Raw genomic sequence first — 15,200 nt, 5'->3', positions numbered from 1 at the left:
GAGTAGTGGCCTGAGGGAACACATGTATGTTATGAAATGTAATGTCATGTAATATTTTAAATTGTATATAACTGCCTTAAATGTTTCTGGACCCAGGAAGAGTAGCTGCTGCCTTGGCAAATAAATACAAATACCAATACAAAACACACACAAAATTCCAGTTGTGCGGATGATTCTACAATGTTTAGTTTTGGTTGTAAAAAAAAGCATTCACCTGATCTTACAAGAACATTCCCAGAACACATTTTGTCTGTTCTTTAACGGTTTCCAGAATGTTTCTTTAGGTTGTGGGAACATTGTCGGGATATGGTTCCCAAAACACTAAAACTGTCAATTTGTGCTGACATTCAGATTATGTTTGTATCAGGTTGCACAAAACATTCCTTTGATATTGCAAGAATGTTGACAGAACAGCCTTACTGAGTTCTTTAAATGTCCCCATTTCATATAATTAGGTTGTGGGAACAGTGTGGGTAGATTACAAGAGACAGACCAAGTGTTATAGGAATGTTCTGTGCAACCTAACTTAAACATTTTATGAATGTCATCACAACTGAGCATATTTTGTGTTTTGGGAACCTAAGTTCTTTAAAGGTTCCCAGAACATTTAATTAAGTATGAGAGTGGGATGTTGAAAGAATATTCTTGTGATATTCACATGGTTGCACGGAACATTCCCACAATGTTGCACAATGTTACACAATTTCCAAATAAGTCAGTTTGTATGATGTTCATAGCATATTCTTTTTAGGTTTAACATAATATTTGATTGATGTTCATGCAATATATATTTTACTTTGTCTTGGAGGTCCTCAAAACATTGCAAGAACGTACGTTTTACCAAATATTACAACATTCTCAGCATGCAAATTTGTAGCGCCTTAAAGCATAAGAAAGCAGGTTGGAATACATCCCCAGGATGTTTCTCTCCAGATTTAATGGCAATTCGCATTCATAGGACATTTGAACAGCATTTAATCATACAAGCACAACCATATTTTTTAAACATACAGTACCAGTCAAAAGTTTGGACACACCTACTCATTCCAGGCTTTTTCTTTATTTGTACTATTTTCTACATAATAGTGAAGACATCAAAACTATGAAATAGCACATATGGAATCATGTAGTAACCAAAAAAGTGTTATACAAATCAAAATATATTTTATATTTGAGATTCTTCAAAGTAGCCACCCTTTACCTTGATGACAGCTTTGCACACTCTGGGCATTCTCTCAACCAGCTTCATGAGCGTCACGGATCCTCCCAGTACTGCTGCTCATTCCGTTTACCAGCTCCAGAGGTCTACGTCACCGGCCTTCTAGGCGTCACTGACCTGGTTCATTACCACCAACCTCTGGAGCTGGTAAACGGAATGAGCAGCAGTACTGTCTTGTCTCATTACGCACACCTGGTTCCCATTCCCCCTGATTACTATGTGTATATATGTGCCCTCTGTTCCCCATTGTCCTTGTCGATTATTGTCCCATATCTGTTGGTCTCGTGAGTACATTGTATTACAGTTTACATGCCAAGTAATTGTGCACTTGTTATTACGGGTCTCGTCCTGTGTATTATTTAGAGGTTTACACCATGCTCTTTTGTTTGGGTTACAGCCCTGTGTTATATATTAAAGACGTGTTTGTTTTGGGCTTCGTCCACGTCATTTTCCATGATGTACCTTATGTTGGGTTGAATATTAAAAAACCCTATTACGTATTCCTGCGCCTGTCTTCTATCAGTATACAACGTGACAGAATAATCAACCCATAAAAATGTAGACAGCGGGAAAGGCCGAGCTGACGACCATCGTAGAGACCGTCCAGCATCACGAGGACTGTCTCTCCAGACTCGGCAGCGCCATGGACAGCGTCCTGGCAACCATCCTGCGGTTGGAGGGGAATGCGCAGTCCCTCCAGTCTCCAGTACCGGTTCCGGCACCAGCTCCAACACGACCACTACCTGCCTCCGTCCCATCTGAGCCAGTCTGCGGAATACCTCTGTCTCTCCCGGAGTGCTTTGACGGTGCGCCAGCGAGATGCAAGGGATTCCTTCTGCAATGCGACATGTACCTCGCTCGCTATGCCAAGGCTGTCTCCGGGAGAGACAGGGTTGCCACAGTCATCTCGGCACTGACCGGAAGGGCCCTGGACTGGGGTGCCACGGTCTGGGAAACGGGCGGACCCGAGGTTGAGTCCTACGAGCACTTCACCCTCCTCTTCTGTTCGGTGTTTGATCATCCTGTAGAGGGCCGAGAGGAGGGTGAGTGTCTACTCCGACTACGCCAGGGATCTAGGACCGCCTCGGAGTTCACCCTGGAGTTCCGGACCATCGTGGCCTCCACCGGATGGAACGAGTCGGCTCTGGTCACCGTTTTCTGCAGCGGACTGCAGGAGGAGGTACAGATGGAGTTAGCCTGCCGTGATGACAACCTGTCACTTGACCAGCTCATCAGCATGGAGATCCGGTTGGACAACCTCCTGCGGATCCCGACGAAGACCTGCGCGGAATCCGGAGCCCATGGCTACACCTGCTCCGTAGCCGGAGCCGATGGAGGTGGACTCTGCACGTTTGCCCGAGGCAGAGCGTAGGAGAAGGAAGAATCTGGGTTGGTCACAGGAGGTATCAGAGGAGGTGTCTCGCGGTGTCTGTCAACACCACTATGGTGGAAGGTCCAGACCATGCCACTCAAGTGGATTTACCAGAGGAATACCAGGATCTGGAATGGGTTTTCTCTAAGACCCAGGCTACACGCCTGCCTCCTCATCACCCCTGGGACTGTGCCATTGACCTGCTGTCTGACGCAGTCCTCCCGAGAGGACACGTCTATCCCCTCTCCTATGCGGAGACCGAGGCCATGGATACCTACGTACAGGAGAGCCTCCAGCAGAGTTTTATCCGCCTCTCTACGTCACCAGCCTCCTCAAGCTCCTTTTTTGTTAAGAAGAAAGATGGGGGACTGCGCCCCTGCATTGATTATCGAACACTGAACAAAGCCACCATTAAGTTCAGCTATCCTTTACCCCTCATCCCAACCATCATCGAACATACTGGACTTGAGGAGCGCCTACAATCTGGTGCGCATTCGTGGAGGCGACGAATGGAAAACTGCCTTTTCCACGTCTAATGGAATTGCCATTTGGCCTGTCTAATGCTCCTTCAGTCTTCCAGGCCTTTATTAACTAAGTGTTTCGGGACATGCTGGGACGGGGTGTAGTGGTTTATACAGACAAGATTTTGGTCTATTCTGCTGACCGAGCCCAGCATGTCTCGTTAGTCAGGTCTGTGCTGGGAAGACTGCTGGAGCATAATCTCTATGTTAAACAAGAAAAATGTTTGTTTTTCCAGAAGTCCGTGTCCTTTTTCGGCTACCTCATATCCATGGAGGGAGTGGAGATGGAGGAGCAACGCGTCAGCGCAGTCAGGTCATGGCCCATCCCCAACTCGGTTGTGCCTCTTACCTCCCTGCTGAGAGGAGGTCCCCAGCGGCTTCGTTGGATGGCGGAGGCGGAGAGGGCGTTCGAGACACTGAAGGCATGCTTCACCACCGCTCCCGTGCTGGCACAGCCCGACCCCTCACTCCCCTTCATCGTTGAGGTGGATGCCTCCGAAGTAGGAGTCGGGCAGTGCTGTCCCAGCGCACCGGAACCCCTCCAAAACTGCTGCCCTGCACCTTCTACTCCAAGCAGCTGAGCCCCGCCCAGAAGAACTACAACGTAGGGGACCGGGAACTCTTGGTGGTCAAGAAGGATCTGAAGGCATGGAGGCACTGGGTGGAGGGGTCCAAACACCCTTTCCTGGTGTGGACGGACCAACGCAACCTTGAGTACATCAGGGCAGCGAAGAGGCTAAACCCGGTGGCCCACCTTGGCTAGGGACGTCTGGGTTTACGTCTCTTCCTGCTCCATCTGTGCCCAGTCTATGACACCCAGACACCTCCCTTATGGAAAGCTCCTTCCCCTGCCGGTTCCACAACGACCCTGGTCTCACCTCTCGTGGACTTTGTCACTGACCTTCCCCCCTCCCAGGGGAACACCACTGTTCTCGTCGTTGTGGACCGGTTTTCCAAAGCTTGTCGCCTCCTTCCTCTGCCTGGGCTCCCGTCGGCCATGCAAACCGCGGAGGCTCTTTTTACACACGTCTTCCGGCACTACCGGATCCCAGAGGACATTATGTCAGACCGTGGTCCTCAGTTCACCTCACACATATGGAAAGCGTTCATGGGACGCCTGGGGTCACTGTTAGTCTCACCTCCGGGTAACGTCCGATTATTGTCCCATGTCTGTTGGTGTCGTGAGTACATTGTATTACAGTTTACATGCAGAGTAATTGTGCACTTGTTATTACGGGTCTCGTCCCGTGTATTATTTAGAGGTTTACACCTTGCTCTTTTGTTTGGGTTACAGCCCTGTGTTATATATATATATGTATATATATGTGTTTGTTTTGGGCATCGTCTTCGTCGTTTTCCATGACGTACCATATGTTGGGTTGAATAATAAAAAAAACTATTACGTATTCCTGTTCCTGTCTTCTATCAGTATACAACGTGACAATGATATAGTCAGCTGGAATGCATTTCAATTAACAGGTGTGCCTTGTTAAAAGTTAATTTGTGGAATTTATTTCCTTAATGCGTTTGAGCCAATCAGTTGTATTGTGACAAGGTAGGGTTGGTATACAGAAGATAGCCCTATTTGGTAAAAGATCAAGTCCATATTATGGCAAGAAGAGCTCAAATAAGCAAAGAGAAATGACAGTCCATCATTACTGTAAGACATGAAGGTCAGTCAATCTGGAAGTCGCAAACACCACTGCTGCTTGGATTCCACCTGGCGATCTGTTCACCATCTGCCCTGGCCTGTCTCCCTGTCTGGTACAGGTACCCTCGCCACACTCCCCCCTCTCTTCCGAGCTTTTGCTCGCCTCCAGCACACACGCACTGCTGGGGCGAGTGACTCTGAACTTACAATGGCTAGCCCCAAGTCGTTATATTTTTTTATTGTGCTTTATGCTATTTGCCTCATGACTCCTGCGTGCTTTGTTGACTATGAACTTGCTTGTTTACCCAACCATGGGACAGACTGTGTTTGTTCCCACACTCGGGACTCTGACTCTCTATTGGTTACACAGACTCTTGGCCTCCCATCCTATTCTAACCACCTCTCGCCGGCTTTGTATTCATGTTACCTGATGAAATTGCTGTACAATATGATATTTTTGCCATCTAATGCATATTCAAATGTCATTAATCAACACTGCAGAGCTCTCCCTGTCCTCTGCCGTGCCCTGATTGTATTACTGCTGATGATATCTGGAAATGTGAATGTACACCCTGGCCCATCTACTGTTGCTAGCCCCAATTCTGACTTGTGCTCTGATATCTGCTTCACTGATTTCTGCTCTCGTAAAAGCCTTGGTTTTCTGCACGTTAACACTAGAAGCTTATAACCTAAAATTGATCAATTGAATGTGTGGGTTCACAGCTCCAATCCAGATGTGTTGGTCATTACTGAGACGTGGTTAAGAAAGAGTGTTTTGAACACTTTCTGGTTAGAACCTTTTTCTGCAAGACAGATCTTCCAAAGATGGTGGAGTGGCAATCTTTACCAAGGAGCACCTTCAGTGCTCAGTTGTCTCCACCAAGTCTGTCCCCAAACAATTTGATTTGCTGGTTTTAAGCATTAAACTTTCAAATAGCTCTTTGTTGACTGTTGCTGGGTATTATCATCCACCATCACCATCAGCACCGGCCTGTACCCTAAATGCCCTAAGCTCTCTCCTGGCCCCTTACACTAAGTCTGAATTTGTCCTGCTAGGTGACCTAAACTGGGACATGCTTAAACCACCTGACCAAGTCCTAAATCAATGGAACTCCCTAAATCTTTCTCAGATTAATACCAATCCCACAAGGTATGACTCCAAACACCCAGAAAAGGCTACTCTCCTTGATGTTATCCTCACAAATAATCCTGATAGGTATCAGTCTTGTGTTTTCTGTAATGACGTTAGTGATCACTGTTTTACAGCCTGTGTTCATAATGGCTGCTCAGTGAAATGGCCTGATTTGTCATAGACTCTTGCTAAAAAACTTGAATGAGCAAACCTTCCTTCATGACATGGCCTCTGTAAATTGGTATAGAATCTTCCCCTCTGTCGAAGATGCTTGGACCTTCTTTTTTGATATTTTCAGTGGTATTGTTAACAAACACGCCCCCATAAAGAAAATGAGAATTAAAAACAGGTTCAGCCCCTGGTTTAACCGTGATCTGGGAGAGTTACTCCACCTCAAGAATTCCATTTGTCGAAAGGATCGGCACATGCATAATCAGGCTGACTGGCTCTCGTTCAGGCAAATGAGAAATAAGTACACTCAGGCTATCCAGAAGGCCAAAGTTAGTTACTGTAAGGAGCAGTTCTCTCTCTGTGGGTCTAACCCCAAGAAGTTCTGGAAAATGGTTAAAGACCTGGAGAACAAACCCTCCTCCTCACAGCTGCCCATGTCCCTTAATGTTGATGATGTGGTTGTTACTGACAAGGAGCACATGGCTGAGCTCTTTAATCATCACTTCATTAAGTCAGGATTCCTATTTGACTCAGCCATGCCTCCTTGCCCGTCCAACATTTCCTTATCTCCCACCCCTTGTAATGCGACTAGACCCGACGCTCGTCCCTCTTTTTCCCCTGTCCCGCTACAAAGTTTCTCCCTGCAGGCGGTCACTGAGTCCGAGGTGCTAAAGGAGCTCCTTAAACTTGACCCCCAAAAACCATCTGGGTCAGATGCCCCACGCTCTTCTCAATTTACATCAACAACATAGCTCAGGCAGTAGGAAGCTCTCTCAACCATTTATATGCATATGATACAGCTGGCCCCTCCCCGGATTTTGTGTTAAACGATTTACAACAAAGCTTTCTTAATGTCCAACAAGTTTCTCTGCCCTTAACTTTGTTCTGAACACCTCCAAAACAAAGGTCATGTGGTTTGGTAACAAGAATGTCCCTCTCCCCACCGGTGTGATTACTACCTCTGAGGTACACTGTCCTTCTCTCAGCACATATCAAAGCTGCAGGCTAAGGTTAAATCTAGACTTGGTTTCCTCTAGCTGCCAAACTAACCCTGATTCAGATGACCATCCTACCCATGCTAGATTACGGAGACGTAATTTATAGATCGGCAGGTGAGGGTGCTCTCGAGCGGCTAGATGTTCTTTACCCTTCGTCCATCTGATTTGCCACCGATGCTCCTTATAGGACACATCACTGCACTCTATACTCCTCTGTAAACTGGTCATCTCTGTATACCAGTTGCAAGACCCACTGGTTGATGCTTATTTATAAAACCCTCTTAGGCCTCACTCCCCCCTATCTGAGATACCTACTGCAGCCCTCATTCTCCACATACAACACCCATTCTGCCAGTCACATTCTGTTAAAGGTCCCCAAAGCACACACATTGTCACGGATTCTGCCGAGACTGCCCTTCCTTCTGGTTCGGGCAGGCTACGGCGTTCGTCGTCACCGGAATTCTAGCTGCTGCCGATCTATTTTTTATGTTTCTATGTTCACCTGTTTCCCATTATAGTATTAGGTAATTCCCTATTTAACCGGTTCGCCCCCACTGTGTGTTGTGCGTGTTTGTTACTTGTTACGAGTGTCGTTTGTGAGCGGGTGTGCTCCTCCCTGTGTTTGGAGGCTTTGCTTGTTTCTTTACAATTAGTAAAGTATCTTTTCATTTCATTCTGTGTCCTGCGCTTGACTCTGGCCTACCGCATTCCACAGACATTCATGACACACATCCTTGGGTCGCTCCTCTTTTCAGTTTGCTGCAGCTAGTGACTGGAATGAGCTGCAAAAAACACTCAAACTGGACAGTTTTATCTCCATCTCTTCATTCAAAGACTCAATCATGAACACTCTTACTGACAGTTGTGCCTGCTTCGCGTGTTATATTGTTGTCTCTACCTTCTTGCCCTTTGTGCTGTTGTCTGTGCCCAATAATGTTTGTACCATGTTTTGTGCCGCTACCATGTTGTTGTCAAGTTGTATTGATACCATGCTGTGTTGTCATGTGTTGCTGCCATGCTATGTTGTTGTCTTACGTCTCTCTTTATGTAGTGTTGTGGTGTCTCTCTTGTCGTGATGTTTGTTTTGTCCTATATTTTAATTTAAATTTTAAATCCCAGCCCCCATCCCCACAGGAGGCCTTTTGCCTTTTGGTAGGCCGCCATTTTAAATAAGAATTTGTTCTTAACTGACTTGCCTAGTTAAATAAAGGTAGAAAAATTAAATAATAATAATAAAATCAAGCGTTATGATGAAACTGGCTCTCATGAGGACCGCCACAAGAAAGAAAGACCCAGAGTTACATCTGCTGCAGAGGATAAGTTCATTAAAGTTACCAGCCTCAGAAATTGCAGCCCAAATAAATGCTTCACAGAGTTCAAGTAACAGACACATCTCAACATCAACTGTTCAGAGGAGACTGTGTGAATCAGGCCTTCATGGTCAAATTGCCATATAATAGAAACCACCATTAAAGGACACCAATAATAAGAAGAGACTTGCTGGGGCCAAGAAACACAAGTAATGGACATTAGACTGGTGGAAATCTGTCCTTTGGTCTGATGAGTCCAAATATGAGATTTTTTGTTCCAACCGCCGTGTCTTTGTGAGACGCAGAGTAGGTGAACGGATGATCACTGCATGTGTGGTTCCCACCGTGAAGAATGGAGGAGGAGGTGTGATGGTGTGGGGGTGCTTTGCTGGTAACACTGTCAGTGATTTATTTAGAATTCAAGGCGCACTTAACCTGCATGACTACCATAGCATTCTGCAGCAATACGCCATCCCATTTGGTTTGTGTTTAATGGGACTATCATTTGTTTTTCAACAGGACAATGACCCAAAACACACCTCCAGGCTGTGTAAGGGCTATTTGACCAAGAAGGAGAGTGATGAGTGCTGCATCAGATGACCTGGCCTCCACAATCACCCGACCTCAAACCAATTGAGATGGTTTGGGATGAGTTGGACAGCAGAGTGAAGGAAAAGTAGCCAACAAGTGCTCAGCATATGTGGGAACTCCTTCAAGACTGTTGGAAAAGCATTCCAGGTGAAGCTGGTTGAGAGAATGCCAATAGTGTGCAAAGCTGTCATCAAGGCAAAAGGTGGCTACTTTGAAGAATCTAAAATCTAAAATATATTTTGATTTGTTAAACACTTTTTTGGTTAGTACATGATTCGATATGTGTTATTTCATAGTTTTGATGTCTTCACTAATATTCTACAATGTAGAAAATAGTAAAAATAAAGAAAAACCCCTGAATGAGTAGGTGTGTCCAAACTTTTGACTGGTACTGTATGTTGACAATTTGCACATTATTTCATTCATAGCAGTGACGTGAAAAATAAATGAATATTAATTTCATCAATAATAATTTTGTCACCTTCATGTTTTTTCTGCATGATAAAATCGATTTCTGATTTAGTACTCCCCGAAATGTCGGTGATATGGTAAAAAATGCGCACGGAGGCCAGGGGAAAGGCAGCCTCACCGTGTGCCTTTCTCTCGCAGGCAGAGAGCTTCGCTGCCTTTCATGTGTCAATATGTCCCATTCATTTTCATTGCACTCAAATAATAAATGTGTGTGTGTTTTGGCGTGAAAAAAGTCATGTGATAGGCAGGAGGATAGGCAGAGCTTACTCCTGCCTATGGACGTCACACGTCATTTGCCGCCTTTTGGTAGTTACGCTTGAATGAATATGCCTACAATAATAACAATGATATACAGTATAATAATGATAAAACAAATTATTATAAATAAGAAAACATTGATAAATTAATTTTCCATAATTGCATCCTACCTGAATAGCGAGTTGTACAGTAGCTTGCATTTGGCCGCGCCAACATTCTTCTCATCTTTGTCCACTACAATATAAAACTTGTCCATACAGAGGACATTCCCCTTGTAGCAGGGCTCCAGGCTAACATTTTCCCCTGGTGGCACTGGTGCCACTAAGTTTTTCAGTTTGTGGCACCAGCCCATGATTTGGTTACCCCATTTTTTTTCACGCTATCACACCTGGCCTCAGACCTGACCACACGTCACTGATTCATAGGACATTTGAACAGAATTTAATCATATAGACACAACCATATTTTTTACACTTCATAGAATCTACATATGTGGGGTTTGAGCCTGCAATGTTTGGTTCCTAAGCCAGATCTGAAAAGCAAAAATTATCCTAGATCAGCACTCAGTCTTGGATACCTTGGAAATATGGGCCCAGAAGTATGCAGCATATAGAGAGGATGGGTGAAGTGATGGTGAATAACCCAGTTACCAGTATGTCCTTGGGATAGTTATGTCTAAGAAGGCTAAAACGGAAATATGGAGTTCCTGATTGTCCGTACTGCTATGGCTACTGAAAAATTAAGCTGTAAGATAGCTTCCCTGGTGGCACAAAGGACAAAAGACCTGTCTTGGGAACCAAACATTGCCGGTTCAAACCCGAGATGTGCAGATTGTCAACATATAAAGTGTCAAAAATATGGTTGTGTTTATATGATTAAATGCTGTTCATATGAATAAAATGTTGTGTGTCTATCACACCTTGTGGTGGGACTACAATACAATCCTCAAATGTGAATTTCCATTAAATCTGGAGAGAAACATAGTGGGGTGTACATGTATTCCAGTCTGCTTTAAGGAGCTACAAATTTGCATGCTGAGAATGTTGTGGTAATATTATGTAAAACATTTTCTAAATGGACCTCCAAGACAAGTAAAATGTATATATCGTGAACATCAATGGAATATTATGTTAAACCTAAAACAAATATGATATGAATGTCATAAAAATTGACTTATTTGGAAATTGTGGAACATTATGCAACATTGTGGGAATGTTCTGTGCAACCTTTCTCAATATCACAAGAATATTCTTGCAACATTAAGGGAATGTCCTGTGCAACCTAACTTAAACATTATACGAATGTAACTGAGCATATTTTGTGTTTTGGGAACCAATCTCTCATACTGTTCCCACAACCTAATTAATGTTCTGGGAACCTTTAATGAACTCAGAAAGGCTGTTCTGTCAACATTCTTGCAACATAAAAGCAATGTTTTTATGCACTCTGATACAAACAATATCTGAATGTCAGCACAACTGGACAGTTTTTGTGTTTTGTGAACATATCTTTCGTAATGTCCCCACAATGTTCCCACCAGACTGTTCCTACAACCGAATGAAACATTTCAGGACCCTTTAAAGAACAGAAAAAATGTGTTCTGGGAACGTTGTTGTTACATCAGGTGAATGTTTTTTGCACCCTAAAATAAACATTGTATAATCATCCGCACAATTGGACAGTTTTTGTGTGTTTTGGGAACATATATTTTGTGATGTCCCACAATGTTCCCACCAGACTGTTCCCACAACCTAATGAAACATTCTGAAAACGTTTAAAGAACAGACAAAAGGTGTTCTGGGAATGTAATTGCAACATCACACAAATGTTTTATACAAACATTGTATAATCATTAGCACGACTGGACGTTTTTTGTGATGAGAACAGTTGCCATAATTTAACACATATTCTAGGAACTTTCACAGAACCAATTTTTGTTGGCTGGGAAAACATTAGTGTTACATTGTGCTATTACATTACCTGGAAACCTAATGAGAACTTTTTGAGAATATTCCGTGGTGGTTGTTGTAGAGGATATTTAATTTAGTAATATATTGTTGTCAAAAACATTATTTGAATGTTTTTGGGATGTTATCATCCTAATGTTAGATAAAACGCTAACTAGAATCTTAGCTAATATTCTGGCAATGTTCCCGGTTTGCTGGCTGGAGACTATGCAAACATTGAGATGTATTTAAACAGTCATGGAAGAATTTCTCATTCCTCTAATGCTTTGTGTGTTGATGCAAGCACTGCAGGGGGATTCCATTATGATATTGTGTATGAGTGTGTGCAAAGAGTGTGCGATAAGGTACAGTGTGTGTGTAAATAGGAAAGTGGAGACCAGATAGAGAAAGAAGAAGTGGACAGAGGGGGAGCAGGGTCACACAGTACATCAACAAAGGATACGTTTCACTTTCATGTGCATGCAAGCATGTACTGCATGTTTCTCTCTGTTGACATTGCACAAATGTACATAGCTGTGTCCTACCTTCATAGGGGAGATGTGTGCATGGGAGACGTATCCGTGGACGTACTCTATTCGGGACAGGTTCTTCTCTGATACCTGGACCAGCTCTGGCCGTCCCTCCCCCCTGCCCTCCCTGCCCTCTCGCTCTCCCCTGCTCTGGTGGTGCCCGTCCAGGGTTCCATGGTGGCTGCGGAGGGTCCCGTGGTGGCTACCCGGCAGCTCCCTCTCTCTGCCCTCCAAGCCAGGGTAGGGGTGCTGAGGACAGGCCTGGGACTGACCTTGGTCCTGCTGGGGGTTTGAGCCATCTTCATCCTGAATCCTGTACTTCTGTAGAGGGTAGATGAGGGGGCAAGAGATGGGATAGTGAGAGGAAAAGAAGAGATAGAAAAGGGAGGGAAAGGCAGAGATAAAATAGAGAAGTGAAGGGGAAAGAAGGAGAGGTTTCTGTTAGTTTTCAGGTCACAGTGGAAGAGGACTAAACACTTCTAAATGGGCTTAGTGTCACTCAGCTAGAACTGTATGAAGATCAAACAGACTTTGTTCCATTGCGCTGTGTGTGTGTGGGGGGGGGGGGGGTTGTATTTATCTGTAGGCCAGCCAGGTTTGTTTTAGTCATTTTAGCAGACACTCTTATCCAGAGCGACTTACAGTTAGTGAGTGCATATATTTTCATACTGGTCCCCCGTGGGAATCGAACCCACAACCCTGGCGTTGCAAGCGCCATGCTATACCAACTGAGCTACACAGGTGTAGACCCAGTGTGGACGTAACAGCTTTATAAGTGTTTCCCATTGTTCCATGATGATATAGCTATAATAAATAATAATAAAAGAATGTTGCTGAGAAAATACACAGCATGATCACATCTAAAACCCTTCCCTTTCACTTTGACCACTGCCTCTCACTGGGACAGCACAGACCCACCCAATCAACCAACACAGCACCGCTACATGGCAGGAGGTAAGGACTGGTCTGGGCCACTACCAGACAGGTAGTGGGACTTATTCAGACCATGGAAAAAAGTTGTTTGGACTCTCTGGGCAATCAGTGACCAGTGATTGGACAATGAATTAACTACCAGGGAGAAATGGAAACCAGCAATATTGCAGTTCTTAACCATTTACACTCTTGGGAATTGGCCTATATGAATATTGCCAAATTGAAATGTTTCAAACAGAAGAAATATGAGAAGCATATGCATAACCATGGTGGCAATTGAAGGGGAGCACTTTGGAGATTATGGTGAAATTATCCGAACAAAAGGTTAGGACACAACTGAATCCAAACATAACACTCTTTTCGCAGCATTTGTCAATAACTGGTGTCTCCAAGTGGCCACACATCTCTCCAAAGTGTGCACAGTTACTAAATAATTTCAATGCACTTTTATGACTCAAGAAAAAAGCCTTTAACTATTAGTTTTTTTTTTTTTAATAAGCACACTTGTATTTTTTTGTTTGAAACATAGCCCTGCATCCCAACCATCAAAAACAGTCCATTATAAATCACAATTATCATTTGAAAGCTTATTCTATTGCCAACATGACTAGCTAAGTTATAAAATACGATCTTACAGTGTTAGGCTTTCAGAAGGCACTTCAGAGAAACAAATTGTAATTTTGGTGCGCATAGAACGGATTCATGAGTGCATTCAGGTGCGTGTTCCGCAGCTAATTTTCTTCACAATGACAAACATAAGCTCATTCTGTTCAGAACAACCCAAGGTATGACAGCATGTCATCCTTGTACTGTACATCAAACAGGGATAATAAACGTTGATACTGTAAATGACATGAGTTTTATATTATGGAAATGCATCAAATTAAATGAAGTGCACATTTGCACTTAAAGAACACATCGAGTCCTCTTGATTTACAGCGTCCCCCTCTCTCAGACAACAAACATTTTGCAAAAGTAGCCCAATTAGCGGGAGAGATGGAGGCATCTTCTTATTCGACTGGTGAACATGTTTAGAAAGCTGTCAATTAAATCCCATACAGCGCTGTAAAGCCACTACAGTTACTGTACAGCCACTGCATTCTAATTTAGGTGCTTATCAGTGACCAAATCTGACATTTTCAACCCATGAGTGTAAAGGGCTACGGCAGTGGTTTGAAGTGCTCTACTTTGGGAGTGTACTGGACTGGACTACACTGGTTTAAAGAACCCTGGCCTGTTTTGGGAGTGTACTGGACCGGACTGGACTGGTTTGAAGTGCTCTACTTTAGGAGTGGACTGGAATGGTTTAACGAGCCCTGACAGCTGCTTTGATGGATAATGGCTGCATCGAACCAAAGCTGTTTGATGTGGTTTAAAGACTGCCTGGGCGGTCAGAGTACTCAATATGCACACGATGCACACTCTCTCTCCCTGTGCCATCACACTGGGCCATCACACTGACACCAATCTGCCACGCTCTCCAATGAAACTCTGCTCTCAGCAGCAGGCTGGGCCTTGGACTGTGATTGGGCTGCTCAACACGTTAACTAACTAACAAACTAACTATAACAGTGTTCAACATCCCTGCTGTACATCCTACCTCCATGAGAAACATGTGAACAATGCTCCAGGAACAATAACAAAATCAGCAATTCATGACACACAGTCCCACACACGCAAACACACATACACTCACACACGCTAGGGATGGGCACGGTTATTCAAATAATTGTTTTCTTTGCAATGAAAAGGCTTTGTCTCAATTAAATACAATGATCTATGTGACATTGCTACACACAAGGATATATCATGACATTTTACATTCTTAATTTAAGAAAACAAGCTTTTGAATTTAGTTTTTATGACGTGCGCCACTAAAAAGACACACCGTATAGCCTACACAGGTTTCACGCATGTAGCTTCTTGTTAATGTGAAGTGGGAGATATCTAATCAATGCAAGATGGATTACAATTACGGAATTCAGTTAGCTAAATGAATAGGAGTAGGCTACAACGAGCAACCGACAGGTAGGCTGTTGTTTAATCTGAATGGAGTTGTTGTAGACAAGGATGGGGAGAGCAGCAAAATACCCTCAA

At 43.9% G+C, this 15,200-nt stretch overlaps 1 protein-coding gene across 1 annotated transcript in view; it reads right to left on the bottom strand.

Moving 5' to 3' along the window:
* LOC311149172 (disks large homolog 1-like) overlaps positions 1 to 15,200 on the bottom strand; it is a gene marked incomplete at both ends in the record, with an annotated part of 203,467 nt that overhangs the window by 68,895 nt on the left and 119,372 nt on the right. The window contains one exon of the mRNA XM_084186254.1: positions 12,186 to 12,491. Within this exon, the coding sequence (XP_084042380.1) occupies positions 12,186 to 12,491 (306 nt within the window). The remainder of the gene's footprint in view (positions 1 to 12,185; positions 12,492 to 15,200) is intronic.

Source organism: Coregonus lavaretus (genome assembly GCF_964263955.1).
Source record: "Coregonus lavaretus genome assembly, chromosome: 21".
Lineage (NCBI taxonomy): Eukaryota > Metazoa > Chordata > Actinopteri > Salmoniformes > Salmonidae > Coregonus > Coregonus lavaretus.
This window is presented reverse-complemented; position numbering and strand designations above follow the sequence as displayed.